The following is a 16,659-nucleotide window of genomic DNA, read 5'->3' on the forward strand; positions in this document are numbered from 1 at the left end:
ACCTTCTCTCTTCAGCAACCCCTCCACAATCCGTCACAATTTGGCTACGAGAGCTCGGCGAGCTTCTGAACCTTATGACAACCATGCAGCATTGATTCAGCCAGTCAATTAGTTCCTCGTCTGTTCCCAACGACCGCAATTCTCATGGCCTCAGCTCTGCTTTTCCGCGCCCGCCGGAGCGGCCGAGCTGCTCGAAATTGCGCCAACCCCGTCAAGTGCTGGACACTTGATCTGTTACCTACATCTCTTCCCTTAAGGTCGAAATATCCCAATATACAGAGTTTCTCAACGTCGCTGCCGCGATTACAAATCAATCTCGATCGGACTCGGAATATTGGTATCATCGCCCACATCGATGCAGGCAAGACGACCACTACAGAGCGAATGCTCTACTACAGTGGATTTACGAGACGGATTGGAGATGTGGACGAAGGGTCCACGGTTACCGACTTCCTGCCAGCGGAGCGTGCTCGAGGGATCACCATTCAATCCGCGAGCATTACATTCCATTGGCCTCCTGGAGAGAGCAACAATACTCAGCCTGATCCACAAGCTCCAAAGTCTGCGTCATCACATCTAGTCAACTTGATTGACACCCCTGGGCACGCTGATTTTACATTTGAGGTCTTGCGATCTTTGCGCATCCTCGATGGCGCGGTGTGTATTCTCGATGGTGTGGCTGGTGTGGAGGCACAGACCGAACAAGTCTGGCATCAAGCAAGCACATATAATATCCCGCGCATTGTTTATATCAACAAATTGGATAGAGACGGTGCTGCTTTTGGACGTACAGTGCGAGAAGTTGCTTCTCGACTTGGAGGGTGGCCCGCCGTCTGCCAGATCCCCTGGTTCGAAGGAGGAACCGGAAGCTTTGTTGGTGTCGCCGATGCTATCAACCTGCAAGGACTACGCTGGGAAGGGGGTGATGGTAAGTCTGTTAAGCGGTTCAGTCTCGAAGAGCTGGATACTGCCGAGAGCCACCTTGCAAAGGAACTTCGCCGCGCTCGAATAGCGCTTGTTGAGCTACTCAGTGAGCACGACGACACTATTGTCGAGAAGTTCTTTGAATGCGAGGAGGATCACCTCTCGGTTCCTCCGAGCGACATTCTGGGAAGCCTGCGACGATGCCTCTTAGAGGGGGCTGGAAGGAAAATCATTCCTATCTTTGCCGGTGCTAGTTTCCGCAACATAGGCGTTCAACCGCTGCTTGACAACGTTGTAGATCTTCTTCCGAATCCTGAAGAAACTCCTGATCCAGAAGTGAGCATTGGAGGCGTTAAAGGTGGTCTGAGGCGTCTGCTCTCTGGAGATTTGCTTGTGGAGCAGAAAGAGAAAGAACCCGTGAAGGGCAAGCAGAAGAAAAAGGCCACCTTGGTAGCTGACAGTCGCGATGCTATCAAACAGCTGCACGGATGTGGACTGGCTTTCAAGGTAGTCAACGACGCAAAACGGGGAGTGCTAGTGTATGTCCGAGTCTACTCTGGCTCAATCGATAAAGGCACTTTGCTGTTCAATACCAACTTGAACTTATCTGAGCGCGCACCTCGTCTACTAAAAATGTATGCCAACGATGCAGTTGAGGTTGATTCCATCTCCGAAGGACAGATTGGAGTTGTCGTGGGTCTCAAGCACACTCGTACAGGAGATACGCTGGTGGCATGCACTACCAATAGGGCAAATCCTCCTGAGCCTTTGAATACCCTCCAACTACGCCCTATCAACGTTCCACCACCCGTCTTCTTCGCAAGCGTTGAGCCACACAGCCTAGGCGAGGAGAAGCGCATGCATGAATCCCTCGCGATGCTACTACGTGAAGACCCTAGCCTGCACGTAACTATTGACGAAGATTCCGGACAGACCCTTCTCAGCGGTATGGGCGAATTACATCTCGAGATCGCCCGCGATCGCCTGATCAACGACCTCAAAGCCAAAGCCTCAATGGGCCGCATTGAAATTGGCTACCGCGAATGCCCCCTTGGCCTCTCCGGGCCCGTCACCAAGATCTTCGATCGAGAAGTTGCCGGCCGCAAAGGCAAAGCCGGCTGCACCGCTACAGTCGAGATCTTCGACCCAGAAACCTCCCCCGCACCCGACTCCGATGCCCTAGCCGTCGAAACTTCCAACGGCAATCAAATCATTATTCTTGCACCGGAACTCCAAGTCGAGGTCAACAAAAAGGGCATCGAAGAAAGCCCCCTGCTCCCCGCCGGCGTAGATGTCGAAACCGTCCGCGCATCTCTCCAAAACGGGTGCCTCGCTGCCCTCGCGCGAGGCCCCCAATTCACCTTCCCCATGCACAGTACCCGCGTTACCTTATCCCTCACCCCAGCATCCCACCTCTTCGGGAGCGACACCACCCCCGCAGCCCTCTCTGCCGCTGCTCGCCTCGCAACCTCCACAGCCCTCGCTAACCTCCTCTCCAACCCTTCCCATGCCGCCGCATCTGCTGGCACATCTCTCATGGAGCCCGTCATGAACGTAATCATCTCCATAGACGAAGCCAGCCTCGGCGCTGTCGTCCACGACATCTCCTCCTCCCGCGGCGGCCACATCATCTCCCTAGACGAAGACCTACCACTAACATCCACATCCCTTTCCTCTCCACCGCACGACCTAGAAGCCGAAGCCGACCTCCCACCCATTGATCCATCCAGAGTCTACGCACCGCCAGATCCATTCCAGTCAGCAACTGTAGCTGAGGCGTCCTTGTCGGATTCGGGCAACCGCCCGCGCACGATTACGGCCAAGGTACCCTTGAAGGAGATGGTGGGCTACCTCAAACAATTGAGAAGCTTAACTGGCGGGCGGGGGACGTTTGTGATGAGTGTTGATCGGTTTGAGAAGATGAGTGCGCCCAGGCAGAAGGCGGTTTTGGCGGAGTTGAGGGGTGATTATTGATCATAAATCATATCAATCTTGTACTATATACCGGGAATGTTATGTACGATATGTAAATTACAAACGAATGAAAACTACTACTTACATTTACGTCCATTGGAGAAATCAATATTTCTCAAAGGGTATCTGGTAGGACTTGTTCCGGGAATTTATATATTTATAAACTCCCAACGTAGATACACATTGACAACAAGACCTAACTTCTTTTGCCAGCCAACGCAACTCTTTATAGCCAACCGTTCCATATGAGTACTACCCATTCAGTTCTAGATCTGAGTATTATTGAAAAGTACAAAGCCGAGGAGACACTGCGAGCTGAATACAGAGGTATCAAGAGGGGAACACAACCACAACCACAAGATCCCCAATGCCATGGGCAACAAAATAAAATCTATAGAAAAAGGAAGCATGCATTGCAACATCGAAAACCATACAATACTCCAAAAGAAAAAGGGAAACAAGCCTCAGAAACAGCGCAACGCTACTACGTATATACATTGAAGCAACATACAAAGTATCTCCACCAGCCCCAACACCATCCCTAAGCTGTAGATCTCACCTCACGCCCGCCCTCAACTCAGCTCTTTTCAGCTTCAACTCACCAGTTATCATCCCAGTCACCATCTTGACTCTTCCTCGGCGCAGCGCCGCCTGCACCCGTGCCGGCACCAGCACCAGCACCAGTACCAGCAGCCTTAGCTCCAGGAACAGGCGACTCCCTACCCCCCGGCACACTTGATTTCATAGCTGCCGTTCCCAGAGCTCCAGACCTTGACGCATTTCTCCGATGGCTCTCTTCACCTAAGGTCGAGAAGTCGTCCCAGAAATCTTTCCGTTCGGGCTCTGCGCGGCCGCGTCGTGCCCCGCCAGAATGGTCGTTCGGTCCCTCGACGAACCGCGTGAATGAGTCTGCGGCGCCGCGCGCGCCGGTTTGGATGTTTTGCCCGAAGAGCGTGGCGTGTTGGCGGGCCTGTGCGGCAAAGTCGGAGTCCGCAAGCTATAGTCTTGTCAGACTTTCATCTTAATAATACGATAGGGGAAATTGAAGGAAACATACCGATTTCGCCGTCGGCTGGATATAAGAATCATTGACCGTCTTCGCGCTCTTCCCCACAGCCGTCGTAAACCATCCGAAACCCTTCGTCAACGCCGCAACAGGATCCTTCTGGAAGTCATCGAAGCCAATATTCGGCCCATTCCCACCTTGGTTCCTTGGCGACTCCTCAACGGGCAATCCACCCCCGAAGCCCGTAAACTTCCCACCCTCAGACGGCCGCAGCGAGTCCGAGCGCGACGCATTCTCGGATCCCATCTTCGCAAAGTATGCCTCGTTCTGTGCTTTCCTGCTGCCGCCCATGCCGACTCCACCCTCCTGCACCGCCGGCGACCCCGAACCACCCCTTCCGGTCCCGCTATTCGAAAGCGGCGTACTCGACCTTGACCCTCCTAACTCCGTGGCGCTCTTCTTTACAACCTTCGGCTTCTGCCCGGGGACATACTCCCTCCCCTCGGCCCGGGCACTAAGTCTCTCCTTATATTCCTCGCCAACCTCCCCTTCGTACCGTTCCTTAATCGTAGAATCCTCGAACGTCCGGCCTTCAGACTGTGTGATCGCGTGATTGTCGAAGAACTCCTTCCAGGGATCGTTCCCGCCTAACTCCATGCGCTGGGTCTCGGAGTTCTTGAATGCGTCCATGGTGATTGAGCGGACGAAGGAGATATGTACGCCGAGGCCGCGATGCGTGCCCGCGCAGTTCAGGCAGATGAAGGTGCCGAATTTAGGGGAAGCCTGGTGTGAGGGTTAGATTGATGTTCAGGGGCGCATGAGGAGAGCCGAGGGCGTACCCATTGAGGAGAGGGGGCGCCGCAGTCGCAACATCGGTCATTTCCATTTACTCGGGAGTATTGAAGGAGCTGTGTGTGTTGGAATGGAGCGAGATTAGCCAGAGCCGGGCAGGTTGTGGATTGGTTTCATTTTCTTTGTCTGCCAGGGATGTATGATGTGAAACGTACCTTCGCCTTCGTTTCTGGGTCAACTTCCCATAATTTCGACATGTTGTCTAACGGTGTATCGCAGGGTAGGGGAGGTGTAGGAGGATGGGCAGCGAACTGCACCTTGGGCTCGCTGGATTTCGTGCGCGGTGGGTCCGTGATGTTTCGGCCGTCTAGTGGTTATAAACAGAGAATGCAGTAATCTGTACAATAGATCGAGACAGCAGATTAACGAGTGTAAAAAGACAGATTGAAGAAGTGAGTTGGCAGGAGTAGGTGTGGACTACGGGGTTGTGACCAGAGAGGTTTATCCCGCCAAGAGCTGTGGAGTGGCCTCTCGTCATAACCCAAAAATGGCCTCAGCTTTCAAGTGATCTACACTGCGCGCCGTTGTATAACTTAGGTAGTTAGTACTCCAGGATCTACGTACTCTCGAGTCCAGAAAGCAAACAAAACACTCAGAACAAGACTAGGACAAGGCCAGCCTTGCGCTTATCATAAACTAAATGGTGCTAAGATACAATATAACAGAAGAGCAAGATTCGTTATCAGGTCACGTCTCCATCACCACCACACATTACGGCGTTCGGTCCTTCACTATACGAAGCCCTGGCGGCATTCCGTATATATCCCATTTAAAAGAATGCTTCCTCACGTCACTTTTATTCCCAAGGACCGGGCCACGCAGGGATACCATTCATAATATTTTCTTTGTTTTTTTGTTTCGAGGTTTCTTGGCTCTTCGTTTCAAAGTAACACGTCCGAACAACGCTTACAATGGAGGATTCCGTCGGGACACGACCTCCGAGTTCAGCCATCGGTAGTGCCGTGTCCGCTCAGGAGAGAAACGGTATTGTCATTTAAGCAGCCGCAGGAGTAGGGGTCGGAGCAGTGTTCTCCTGGGCAGGGGTTTCGGCAACCTCCTCGGCCGTCTCGCCGGCGGGGGCATCATCTTCCTTACCGGGGCTGTCGATAGCAACCTTGACAGCAATCTCACGGCCTTCAATCTCCTTTCCGTTCATCTCCTGCACGGCCTTTTCCTGAAGCTCCTCGGAGCCAAGGGTGACGAAGCCGAAGCCACGGCCCTTGCGAGGCTCATTGCGGGCCTGGAGCTTCTTGATCATGAAGCGGGGAATAGGGCGGAGGGCGATCTTAGCGGAAACGGGCTGGTAGGCGGCGAAGATCTCCTTGAGCTAGAGGAGGGGGTTAGCCATTGTAGGTGGGCATCAATTCGCCTTCTGAACGCACCTTCTCCTCACTGAGATCGTAAGGCAGGTTGGCAACCATAACCTTGGTCTTGGAAGGAATACCATCCTCAGGAGGTCCACGCTGCTTCTGGGGACGGGGGGCACGGGGCTTGCCGGCGGCCTTGCCAGCCTCGGTGGTAGCGGGAACTGTCTCGTTCTGGTTGGTAACCTCGCCGAGGGGCTCGGTCTCGCCAGACGCAGTGGTGGGTTGCTCTTCGGTGGCAGGGGCGCCCTATTGAAACAGCTGGGTTAGTGACCAGCCCAGACCAAACAGAGCAATGTCAACTTACGGAGCGGCCTCCGCGTGTTCCACGGCCTACACGGCCGCGACCACGACCGCGGCCACGAGTGCGTCCTCCAGACCTCTTGCGGCCCTCATTGCCGCTAGCGCCTTCACCGCCACTCACAGCACCCTCAGCCTTGGCCTCAGCGGGCTCTGGCTTGCGGGCAAGTTGGACAGAGACCTTGCGCTGAAGGATCTCCTTTCCGGAGAGTTCGCCAATGGCGGCACTAGCTTCGTCAGCAGTGGTGAGGTCGACGAAAGCGTAGCCAACAGGGCGGTTGTTGCGAGGGTTCACAGGAATAGAGACGCTCTCACTGAGATCTGTTAGCCATTTATCGCCAAAGCCTGATGAAGCTCTAATCTCCAGAGAAAGAAGGCAAGTGTCGTTTTATATGGAGTGGTTATGAGGGGGAATTGAGTGGGCGGAATGTACTCCAAATGGCGGCCAAACCTTAAACCGCGGGAGGACAAAGAAAGGCCAGATAGACGCAGGGAGCAGACAGATGAGGGCCAACACTCACATCTTGTAAGACTTGAAGAACTCCTTGAGCTCCCCCTCAGTGGTCGCATATGCGAGGTTCCCGATGTACAACCGACGTCCTTCATCAGCACTGACAGCAGCAGCATCGGCGGTAGACTGAGCTGCAGGAGCAGTGCCGTTAGGGGCGGCCTCGGTGGTGGCAGGGACGGCGGAGGCCTGGTTGTCGGCGGTAGTGTTTTCGACGGCAGTAGACATCTTGATGGCTGAGGACACAAAAGGGTCAAGTTCGAACGGAACGAGGTGGACGGAACGGTAGATTGGCGGTGGAGAGAGAGGTGACCGTGTTTGTGTGTCGGATGACTCAGGAGAGCTTGAAGGCTGGCCGTAAGGGTTCGAGTGATTGAATTGCGAGGGGGGAGGAGGGAAGGGTAGCTTGGTGCCCTAGATACGGAGGAGGTTGACAAAGAATCGGTTGAACGCGATGATGATTGACCTGAGAAAGAGGAAGGATGGGGGGGAGGTCTATCCATCCAGAAAGGAGAAGGTGCGAGAAAAAGGAAACTGCGACCGGGTCATGTGACTCCGCCTCAGGCATCTATGAGCTCATCTCTTTATCAGTATCCTGCCTTTGATGCATACAAACAATCCATCATTTATATCTACTAGTATTCGTTAGGTAGATGTCTACAGGTAGTATCTGAATCCTCTTTTGCTCCGCTTAGACAGACCCTGTAGTCTTTCTTGGTTGTGCAGTTCATTATCAATCGACTCCCAGGGCTCAACTATATATATCCCAATGCACGAGACCAATAACTGACGACAATATGATTGCTCGTCTAATCCACCACAAGGTGTACGGCTATAATATCGGGTTTAATATGCATCTAGCCCTTACAGCTACTCAAAACACCTAGAGACATCAATTTCTAGCTATCGCCGGTTCAACTGCTTCAATCGAATTATACTTGGCGTGCTATACAAAGCCACCACCATCACTTTCACTCTCACAAGATGCCCATTCAACGTCGCTGAAAGAAGCTTGTTGTCACCTCAATATGCAACTCTACAAGTCAGTTCTGGGAAGCGTGGAACACCGCTACTAGAGCTGTTGATTTCGGAGTCACTTGAGCGTCATGTGTAGACCCGTTTACCTTGAGCCACGGCAAGGGTTGCTAGAGAGGCCGGCTTTGTTGCATTCTAGAAGGGCAACAATGGGTTTCCGATCGCATTATCAATCTGTCAGGCGTTGAGTCATGTCTGTGGAGAGTCTTCACAAGGGAAGAAGTTGAGGACGCTGAGCCTCGAGCTAGAGAGGAAACTGCCGTTGATGACAACAGCTTTCAGCGCGAGTGTAATAGTTGGCAAGAGATTGAAAAGATCTCTTAAAGCCTAAGCCACAAAAGCAGTTCCTGGTTCTGATGTCGCGATCCTCCGCGGTCTTTCTCATGTCTTTCTCATGAGCAGCCAAGCTCCCCATGCGGTAAAACACTGCGGCTGTTGTGCTTACTTTCGGCGAAAGGCCTTGAGAATAGGGGGACTGGCAGACTTTGTGTTCACTTTGTATTCAGTCATACTGAAACACTGTCAGTTGGGGAGGTATTATTATCAATGATTTGCTCACTTAGCTGTCAGCTGGACTGGATCCACCGTTCGTCTCAGCTCCAATAAGGGCGAATTCGAACAATGAGCGACAAAGAAGATGCTTTACGATAGGATAGAAAGGCTTGGCCGAATCTGAATCAGCAGCTTGGTCATTGAAGATGTACATAGATACAAGATGAAACTGAAGAAGACCAGAATAGCAGAGCAAGAAAGACCGAGAGCCCGAAAGGCTGCTGTCTCGGCGCCAACGCAGTTTCATCATTCCCATGAGCGAACAACACATGCTGCAGCAACTGCCGACCAGTCAATTGTCATTTGCATCGCTTCGACGATGTCATGGACGATCTTCATGAATTGTTTTCCTGGGCGCCACAGTGCTTGGCCCCGGAATGATGGGGACTGACTACTCAGTGACTAATGAATAAATAAGAGGGTCTGGATTCTGGGTCCAGCCTCTTTTACCCTCTTTTCTCCCCCCATCGCCGCCGTCCTCCCAACCTTCTCACCACTGCATCTCCCCCAATGGATCCCATAGAGCCGGCAGGCCCGTCTCAGGACCATTTGGCTCCTCCACGCCCTCCCCAGCCGCGACGGGCTTCTGCGAGCAATTTTCCATCTCTAGCGACGACGTCATCGAATCCGACGGGTCGCCGACGCGCGGACTCGACTAACTCCAATCGCTCATCTATTCGCATCCAGCGCCCACCATCTTTCATCCAGTTGAACCCGCAAGCACATCAGAGCTCGACAAATCTTGGTGCCAGAAACAGTGGCACCCGTGCTTCTTTCGCCTCACCTACTTTACCGACTGCCGAGGAAACGAGTGATGTTCCGGAAGGTGGCCGTCGTCGCAGCAGTTCTGAGCCCCGGCCTGGACGATGGTCTGCGCCCAACCCAGCGGCCCTACCCCGGCTGCAGCCCGGCGAGCCGATGCACACCTTGATGGAGGAATCGAACAGCCCTGGCACAGCACACGCTCCGCCTCCTAATTTCGTTCGACCTGCCCCAGTGCCGAACCAACCGAAAGACAACAGAGGCGTTCTACGAAGGACGAGTGAGGCCGCTTTGAACAGATTCTCTAGAAACCGAGCAACAACTGTTAGCGGGACTACGCCTTTACCAGGCACGGAAGTTCGGGAGTATGACCCTCACATTGTGGATGTATTAGATGTTATTGGTAAGCCAAGTTCAGCCGCTGCTTATGCTGGCGCCATGCACTAACGTGCCATAGATCCGGAAGTATCCGCGCTTACCACCCTCACCAATGTCCAAAACTCACTGTTCGTTCCTAATCTGGGTTCCCTCCTTAACCGCAACCAAACCTATACCTTGTCCCCTCCACCTGAGTTGGAATCAACTTCCACAGACGAGGAAGAAACAAAAGATGATACCAAAGGACTTGAACCTCGGCCCGTTTTGGAGAGGGGAGTCTCTAGTATATCCGCGGTGTTGGAGGAAGGAGAGCCTCGCTTTGCCGTGCTGCCCGATGGAATCAACCTACGTGGTTGGTCTTATGAAGACGTCGAGGAGTTGAACGACCATGTGCGCCACATGCTGCATTCGCGCCGGTCAAAATTCAAGAGATCGATGAAGGGATTTGGCAAATATGTGTCTAAACGTACGCTGCCGCTAATACCGTATGACTTCGGCCACTGACTTTCTACTCAGCGCTGGGCTTCTTGATCACACTCTACGCTACATTGATTACTCTTTTCGGTCTTGCATGGGTGCTTTTCCTTATCGGTACGACGCCCTATCATACTATATACTCACCTATCGGATGCTAACAACTACATTAGGCTGGATTAACGTCGGAGGACGACAGTCGGAAATCATCAACATCATCGACTATGTCCTGGTGGCGTTGTTCGCCATTATGGGTGATGGGCTGGCTCCGTTTCGGGCAGTTGACACCTACCACATGATTTTCATTGCGCGCTACACGCACTTGACGTGGAAAATTCGCAAGAAGCGCCAGCTTCCCAAATTGAAGGATAAGAATGACCTGCCGTCTCGACGGGAGGCTGAAGCAGCAGCAGCAGCAGCAGCAGCAGCCGCCGAAGCGCCTGTTGACCCGTCAACACCCGTTGACGTCGAAAAGGCCGAATCGCAGCAGGAGGATGATGAGCATGAGTTTAGCGTTCTCACCAGGCTCCAGCAGACGAAATTGCAGCATCACCAGGCTAAATTCGCCAAGTCCCACACTTTCTATAAGCCCCACGAAACCCTCACCCACCACGCTTTCCCGCTCCGTCTCCTCGTCGTCATCGTCGTCCTTCTCGATTGTCACTCTCTCTTCCAGATCGCCCTCGGTGCTGTTACCTGGGGTATCGACCACCATCACCGGCCGTTTTCTCTGACCACTGTTATCCTCTGCTGCTCGCTTACCTGTAACATTACAGGTGGCATCCTGATTTCGGTTGGAGACCACAGAACTCGGAAGAAGGAGGTGGTCGAGCGCATGTTCCGCCAGCAGCTCACCAAGGAAGCTATGGACAAGATGCGAAAGAAGAAGAAGAAGCAAGCAGAGAAACTCAACTCCGATCAGACGGGGTCGATGTCTGATTCCTCGTCGAACGCCCTTCAGGTGTACAAGGGTACTTGACCACCTTCGGGTTCCGCCTATAATAGTTCTCATGAGTACTACGATCCTCAACACACTTCACGATCCTTCGCCTGATGTAAATTCTCATATAATGCTGCCTTACTTCTTCTACCTTACCCCCTTTTATTACTTGGAGTTCATGTTACGACTTCGTTGGCATATATTTGAAAATATTAGCGCAGCATGCTCTGATTATTGATACCACTAGCGTTTTCTCCCTTTTGCCCCATCTTGAATGTACAGAATACTCCTGCGCTTAATATCTACCGCTCAGGTTTTAAAATACCATACAAGAGTCTCATCACATCACGTATGTCACTCATTTCCTAGAGATCTTTTGGCACCTGCTCGGTAAATAAGAAAGTCCATCATCGCCCTTCTGTTTAAGAGAGTAATTTGAAACCCATTCGCTGAGTTCCCCAGACTTTAGCTCCGTACACATATGACACCTTAAGTAGCTGAGGTGCTGTAGTCATGCAGGCAAGACAACCAATCCCTATGCTTACTGCCTGCTTCGAGTCTAACTTGCAACGACCACCGTCCTTACTTTAACCATGAAGTATGGTTTGTATGCTTAGGACTTGCGGAGTAGATTTTGATTCAGATAAAGCAAAAGCGCCCTCGAATCCGTACTCGCGGAACCGGAAAAAGACATGTGCGACAAATGGCCTCCAAACACAAATTGAAAGAGTAGTACGATGTAGCTCAAGAGGGTAAGCCGGGATAAAACGAGAAGGTAGCACTTCGCTTGACATTTGCACAATAGGTACACAATCGCTGATTGAGAGAGTAGGAGAGATTGATATGAATGAATGATCGGGTAGGTAGTTGAATATGCTCATGATAGTGGCCACAGCGCTGATAAGACACAGTAAATGAGAATGAGATATGGTAAAGTTAGGGAGTGACATGCAGACCGTAGGATCTGATAGAGAAAGCAAAATATATGAATATGTGCGTCTCGATTTTCTTTTTTCTTACAGTCGGGTTGTGTGGGTGTGTAGAGGAGGGGTTGGTTTATAGTTCCTCGCGGGTTGACTCTTCCGCTGAGGATTGGGACTTTCGTTTCGTTAGTATCCGTTCGAGAGTGTCCAGTCTCTCTCGGGTGCTGCGGATAGCGTGGTCCATTTCGCGGTCGGAGAGGGTCTCTCCATCCAGCGAGTCTCTGAGATCACGCTCGTTTTGAGGTTTGCGACCGCTTCGGGGTATGCGGGGTTCGGATTGCTGGTTGACTTTCGGGATAGCCATGCCATCCATTCCAACCCTGTCTTCGAGCCAGTTCCAAAGCTCGCTTTCTTCTCTCCGCCACATTTCTTCGTAGGCGGCTAGCCGTTGGGGTACTGTGTACCCAGGATAGCCTGCATCTGTAGGGCGGGAAGGGCCGCGGAAGAGTAGCATGAAAAGGAGTATGCTGATTACTAGGACAGCAGTACTTCCATTCCACAATGGTTTGACGATGCCGACAATTGGCCCCAAGAGTCCGTGGAGGGGCTCAAATACTCCCCAGGACTCGGCCTTTTGAGCGCTCAAATCGATGACTGGCTTGGAATCGGGTGAGACGCTCTCCTCATCAACAACATCACCCTTCTTACGACGCCCCTTGCCCTTGGCACCATTCCTAGCACCTGCTGTACGACTACGAGGAGCAACAGCGGTCTTCAAAGCAGCTAGCAGGTCATTACCAAATGTCGTTTGACCGTCGATCGCGCCCTTCTCAATGGGGCCTAATTATAGTTAGTTCGAAGTGCATGTGTACCAGATGAAAATGGACGCATACCTTTCAGCCAACTCTTCCCCGACCACTCGATCGTACAGGTCATAAGGAACCGCGTCTGGTTGTTTGGCGCCCATGTAAAGAGGTACTTTGTTTTGGTAGCGAAAACGTTTCCACTGGGTACATCGGGTGTCTGGGTACTAAGCGTTACCAAAACCGCCTTCTCAAGATCCAGGAAATCCAATTGCTCTGTGCTAATGCATTTTGTTTGCTTGGGACCAATGGCGCCATTCAAAGGTTTGATGTACGAGTACTTCCGGGTCTTGTTTTCGCTCGTCAAACCAATCTTGTCAGGAAAGTCCAGTTCACCGGATTTCTGGCTGTCGACGAGGAACTTGGGGACAAAGTTCACAGATGCGGGCCCGAAAACGTAGGAGTATGCTTTGCCCAAAGGCGCAGGGATTATTTCATCTTTGATAACCCTGTCATACTGGCCATCTGGCCCGTCAAATTGAGTAGGGGGGTGCGTGGAAGGGCCAGGGAAGTCGGCATCAGCATCTCCGTTGGCCTTGGTGGCCTTTGAGCCGCCGTTGGCGCCAAGACCAGAAGAGGTTGTTGGTATGGGGCCTGAAGGTTGTCGTACCATTCCCTTCGTAGGCAAAGATGCGTCACTTCCACGAGCACTGTCATCCCCAGCGTCAAAGAAGCTGTCAGCATTATCTTCGTCTTCATCCTCGTCGTAGATCTCGTCCTCGTCCTCTTCACTCTCATCCTCACTTTCTCCAGCCTTTTCTGTTTTGTCACCAGTGGAATCTGTGACTCGGGTACCGTTCACAGAGCTCTTGAGACTGGGATGATTGATCTTCCAGATGTTGACCATCAAGTCATAGGTTGATTCTCGACTCAACAGACTTCGGAACGTATGGCGCGCATGCAAGGTCTGGATAGCAATTGCGTTCGGGAACACCATAGCCGTAGATTCTTTTTCTATGGCTACGACCTCGTCGAAACTAATAACAAGAGTAGTGACCCAGCCCAGGATATTGCTCGAGAAACAAATGTGGCCTTCGGATATGTAAATTCGTCCCGCCAAGATGATTTCTCGTTGCAACGCACAGCTGTAGTCTTCAATAAGGTAATCGTCCTCTGGCACACTGCGAAAGAGCTGATGAAAGTCCCTGTTACGCTTTTTGCTCGCAACTGCGAAACCTGTCAGTCTAGGCAGGCTTGAGTTCGCGCCCGGGATGCCGAGTGCGATGGCACCAGATCCAATAGCTCCGATTGTTGACGAGGTGGCGCCAGACGAGCCTCGGTTACGTCGTCGTGCCAGCCGACTTCGTACACTGCTGCTTCGATATGGCCTCGTTCCCAGCTCCCCTTCAAACGTGCTGCCACCAGATGGGGTTTGAGCGCCGGTAGGCTCTTTTGGTGCGCCGGAGCCCGTTTGAGCATCATCGTCAACGGTGGAATTTGCTTGGTTATCCGCTTTTTCGTATGCCATAGTGACTGCCCGCGCCGCCCGTCGATCCTCAAGCTTCGCCGCTTCTTCATCGCGCTGTGCCGTGCCTTTGCGTTCGGGCTTTGTGATGATGATACCGTCTGCTGTCGAAACAGACCCCCCTGGAGGCATTGCAATGTCCAGATGGCTGAAGTTTAGGTCGCCTGACCCTAAAGTATCGACAGCCATGGGTTTCTTTTCCTCGGACTGATCTTGCGCCTGTTCTTCGGTATCCTGCGAGACATCAATAGATTGCTGACTTTCTGAGTCCTTGGCTTCTGGTATAGTCGGATTACGCGTTTTCTGCGCATTGAGAGTGTTGGTAAGCGTCGAGGCGGCGTTTTGGGCCGCAGAGAACACAGACGAAAAAAAACCACTCTGAGGAGTACCGGCCTTGCCTTCCTCGATGGTTGGGCTGACAGCGATCGAGTTTGATAGCTTACTAGGCTTGAGATTGGCGGAAGAGGCTGACCGCACACGTCGGTGGGAAATCATATTTCCAGAAGGACTTACGACAACGCCGGGTGGCATATCCCGGGACTTGATAGATGCCGGAGATTCTGTAATACCGGAAGACGATATCAGTGGCGCATGCTCAATGTGAGGAGTCGGAGGCGTCACTGTAGTATGCGGAGCGGGAATAGCAGTGTGCGGGGGTGTTTGCAGGCGGGGACGTTCCGGTGAGTCTCGAATCCGATCCTCCTTCAGATCCGTACGAATAGGCGTGGGAATCGAAGGGAGAGGCGGCGGAACATCTCCGGGGCTGCCCGGGGCCCTCTTCGAGGACAGGCTGCTTCGTCGGCTAATGCTCCATGCACTCTCACCGGATGTCGAGGATGCCCGATCCCGGTTCGTATTTTTCTTTTCGACCGTGAAGGCATTCTTGAGACGCTGACTCCTCGATACGCTTCGCTTTTTGGAGTTGCGATCTGCTGGAACGTTTAGAGTTGAGGCTGGCTGGCTGACTGGGCGTGATAGCTCAGTATCTGTGTTCGAGCCGCGGCGGTCGGTCGCGTTACTACTGATGGCGGATTCTGCATCCCCATGAGCACCGTCGGTGTCATTCGTGTCGGCCGAGGTCGCCTTGATTAATGGGGAGGATGATGTGTAGAAGCCAGAATGTGAATCGTGCGACGTAAGAGGAGGTGTTCTGGGGACGATTTGATGTTAGCGAAATGTTCAATCAATTTCAGAAACCGCAAACAGTCAAGGATTACCTCTCGGGTTCGGAGTCGTCAGTCAAAAGGTTGGAAGCGTCGTCCTGGGGGCTATTGCTCTCCGTAGGTAATAACGAGGTCGTTGAAGCTCGGTCGCGGGTTTGCTGTGAAGAACTCGCAAGCGTTCCATCGTTACTTTCCGATTCTATAGTCGCAGGAAGCTCATCGACTAGCTTCAAGCTTTCTTTCTGCTTCTTGCGCCTCCGTCTTGAGGCCAGTAGCTTCGACAGACCGCTAGATCCCGTTTTGGTGGAATCCGCATCCCCTCCTTGTGACCATTGCTTCTCTGAAGTGGATTCGATGGAGGAGCGACCATTGCTGCGGCCGGAGCTTCCAATAGTCTCCAGGTCAGCCGGGATTGTCTTTGAGCGAAGCGCTTTAGCAAGAGGCGGAGTATCAGTCGGCGCAGGCTCGGGAGGGTCAGGGAAAACGGGGACGTCCATAGCGAGCGGAACGGCGGAGCAAGAGCAAGGGGCCGAGCTATTTCAAATGAATGGCCGACACACACAATGGGATCGATCGAGGGAAGTTATGCAGGACGGAATTGCATGGTAGGGCTTATGCTGACGTCTGTGCTTAGACTCTGAGGTCGGAACAGTGCGCAAGCAAAGAGGGGGAAAAGCTGGGGTTGGTGGTAACAGCTGTGGCTGGGACAACAGCCGGCAGCATGTTTCCCTCAAAGCTCAGTTACAGCAGACACGACAAGAAAAGAGTAATCCAGGAGAAGACACAACGGCGAGGGGTGAGAGGCAGAGCAGAGGAGTTGTCAGAAACGTTGGGGTCCAAGCCGGAGAGAGGCAGAGAGGGCGAGGCGATGCTCCGAGGAGCTTCAGCTATACGAATACGACCACACCTGCTAATTACAGTCTGCGTCTTCAAAAGTTCTTAATCTCCAAGCTCCAGCTAAACATGCTTCATACGCTTATAGTGATATGCTCGTTACTACTATCTCCTGGAAGCTTGCCTCATCATCCCCAGGCAGCGTTGATACGGGTCAAAACACGGTGTGGTGAATCTAGACCCCGATTTCTTGGGTCGGACTGCGAGAGGATGGTAATGTTACGGTAACATGTGTATAACGTCACCTGCGACAGATGCGGACGCTCTCTGCATACCTACCCC

The 16,659-nt window shown here is 52.6% G+C and overlaps 6 protein-coding genes across 6 annotated transcripts; 2 read left to right on the forward strand and 4 right to left on the reverse strand.

Annotated features, from left to right (window-relative positions):
• The first annotated feature begins 24 nt into the window (after nt 1-24).
• BJY04DRAFT_233366 (mitochondrial elongation factor MEF2) lies at nt 25-2,966 on the forward strand. Its single transcript, XM_073719958.1, has one exon. The coding sequence runs from the start codon at nt 145-147 to the stop codon at nt 2,896-2,898; it is 2,754 nt and encodes a 917-aa protein (XP_073564550.1). The 5' UTR covers nt 25-144; the 3' UTR covers nt 2,899-2,966.
• Nucleotides 2,967-3,261: 295 nt separating this feature from the next.
• Nucleotides 3,262-5,189, reverse strand: BJY04DRAFT_203251 (GTPase-activating protein GCS1). Its single transcript, XM_073713329.1, has 4 exons — nt 4,912-5,189; nt 4,744-4,812; nt 3,956-4,687; nt 3,262-3,895 (listed from the first exon to the last, which is right to left on the reverse strand). The coding sequence occupies exons 1-4, from the start codon at nt 4,951-4,953 to the stop codon at nt 3,497-3,499; spliced, it is 1,242 nt and encodes a 413-aa protein (XP_073564551.1). The 5' UTR covers nt 4,954-5,189; the 3' UTR covers nt 3,262-3,496.
• A 156-nt stretch (nt 5,190-5,345) lies between these two features.
• Nucleotides 5,346-7,416, reverse strand: BJY04DRAFT_203253 (RNA recognition motif domain-containing protein). The gene is made up of 4 exons (XM_073713330.1): nt 6,942-7,416; nt 6,428-6,734; nt 6,139-6,369; nt 5,346-6,083 (listed from the first exon to the last, which is right to left on the reverse strand). Exons 1-4 carry the CDS (start codon nt 7,154-7,156, stop codon nt 5,751-5,753), a joined length of 1,086 nt encoding a protein of 361 aa, XP_073564552.1. The 5' UTR covers nt 7,157-7,416; the 3' UTR covers nt 5,346-5,750.
• Nucleotides 7,417-8,495: 1,079 nt separating this feature from the next.
• Nucleotides 8,496-8,917, reverse strand: BJY04DRAFT_203257 (uncharacterized protein). Its single transcript, XM_073713331.1, has one exon. It carries the CDS (start codon nt 8,784-8,786, stop codon nt 8,523-8,525), a length of 264 nt encoding a protein of 87 aa, XP_073564553.1. The 5' UTR covers nt 8,787-8,917; the 3' UTR covers nt 8,496-8,522.
• Nucleotides 8,918-8,976: 59 nt separating this feature from the next.
• On the forward strand, nt 8,977-11,485 carry BJY04DRAFT_175013 (uncharacterized protein). The gene is made up of 4 exons (XM_073709307.1): nt 8,977-9,680; nt 9,735-10,121; nt 10,172-10,246; nt 10,303-11,485. Exons 1-4 carry the CDS (start codon nt 9,026-9,028, stop codon nt 11,106-11,108), a joined length of 1,923 nt encoding a protein of 640 aa, XP_073564554.1. The 5' UTR covers nt 8,977-9,025; the 3' UTR covers nt 11,109-11,485.
• A 640-nt stretch (nt 11,486-12,125) lies between these two features.
• On the reverse strand, nt 12,126-16,413 carry BJY04DRAFT_233370 (GRAM and VASt domain-containing protein; the record flags this gene model as incomplete). The annotated part of the gene is made up of 4 exons (XM_073719959.1): nt 15,538-16,413; nt 14,798-15,470; nt 12,886-14,767; nt 12,126-12,832 (listed from the first exon to the last, which is right to left on the reverse strand). The coding sequence occupies exons 1-4, from the start codon at nt 15,978-15,980 to the stop codon at nt 12,126-12,128; spliced, it is 3,705 nt and encodes a 1,234-aa protein (XP_073564555.1). The 5' UTR covers nt 15,981-16,413.
• Nucleotides 16,414-16,659: the final 246 nt, after the last annotated feature.

Source organism: Aspergillus karnatakaensis (assembly GCF_047715665.1).
Source record: "Aspergillus karnatakaensis strain CBS 102800 unplaced genomic scaffold BJY04scaffold_98, whole genome shotgun sequence".
In the NCBI taxonomy this organism is placed as follows: Eukaryota; Fungi; Ascomycota; class Eurotiomycetes; order Eurotiales; family Aspergillaceae; genus Aspergillus; species Aspergillus karnatakaensis.

What these genes read in the sequence shown, in the direction of transcription:
- BJY04DRAFT_175013 (XM_073709307.1), top strand. Translation starts at nt 9,026, where the DNA reads ATGGATCCCATAGAGCCGGCAGGCCCGTCTCAGGACCATTTGGCTCCT. An exon ending in GGATGTATTAGATGTTATTG is followed by an intron (nt 9,681 to 9,734) that starts GTAAGCCAAGTT and finishes AACGTGCCATAG; the next exon opens with ATCCGGAAGTATCCGCGCTT. An exon ending in ATGGGTGCTTTTCCTTATCG is followed by an intron (nt 10,247 to 10,302) that starts GTACGACGCCCT and finishes CAACTACATTAG; the next exon opens with GCTGGATTAACGTCGGAGGA.
- BJY04DRAFT_203257 (XM_073713331.1), bottom strand. Translation starts at nt 8,786, where the DNA reads ATGTGTTGTTCGCTCATGGGAATGATGAAACTGCGTTGGCGCCGAGAC.
- BJY04DRAFT_203253 (XM_073713330.1), bottom strand. Translation starts at nt 7,156, where the DNA reads ATGTCTACTGCCGTCGAAAACACTACCGCCGACAACCAGGCCTCCGCC. An exon ending in TTCTTCAAGTCTTACAAGAT is followed by an intron (nt 6,735 to 6,941) that starts GTGAGTGTTGGC and finishes AACAGATCTCAG; the next exon opens with TGAGAGCGTCTCTATTCCTG. An exon ending in GAACACGCGGAGGCCGCTCC is followed by an intron (nt 6,370 to 6,427) that starts GTAAGTTGACAT and finishes CTGTTTCAATAG; the next exon opens with GGCGCCCCTGCCACCGAAGA.
- BJY04DRAFT_233366 (XM_073719958.1), top strand. Translation starts at nt 145, where the DNA reads ATGGCCTCAGCTCTGCTTTTCCGCGCCCGCCGGAGCGGCCGAGCTGCT.
- BJY04DRAFT_203251 (XM_073713329.1), bottom strand. Translation starts at nt 4,953, where the DNA reads ATGTCGAAATTATGGGAAGTTGACCCAGAAACGAAGGCGAAG. An exon ending in ACCCAGAAACGAAGGCGAAG is followed by an intron (nt 4,813 to 4,911) that starts GTACGTTTCACA and finishes CAACACACACAG; the next exon opens with CTCCTTCAATACTCCCGAGT. An exon ending in TCCAGCCGACGGCGAAATCG is followed by an intron (nt 3,896 to 3,955) that starts GTATGTTTCCTT and finishes ACAAGACTATAG; the next exon opens with CTTGCGGACTCCGACTTTGC.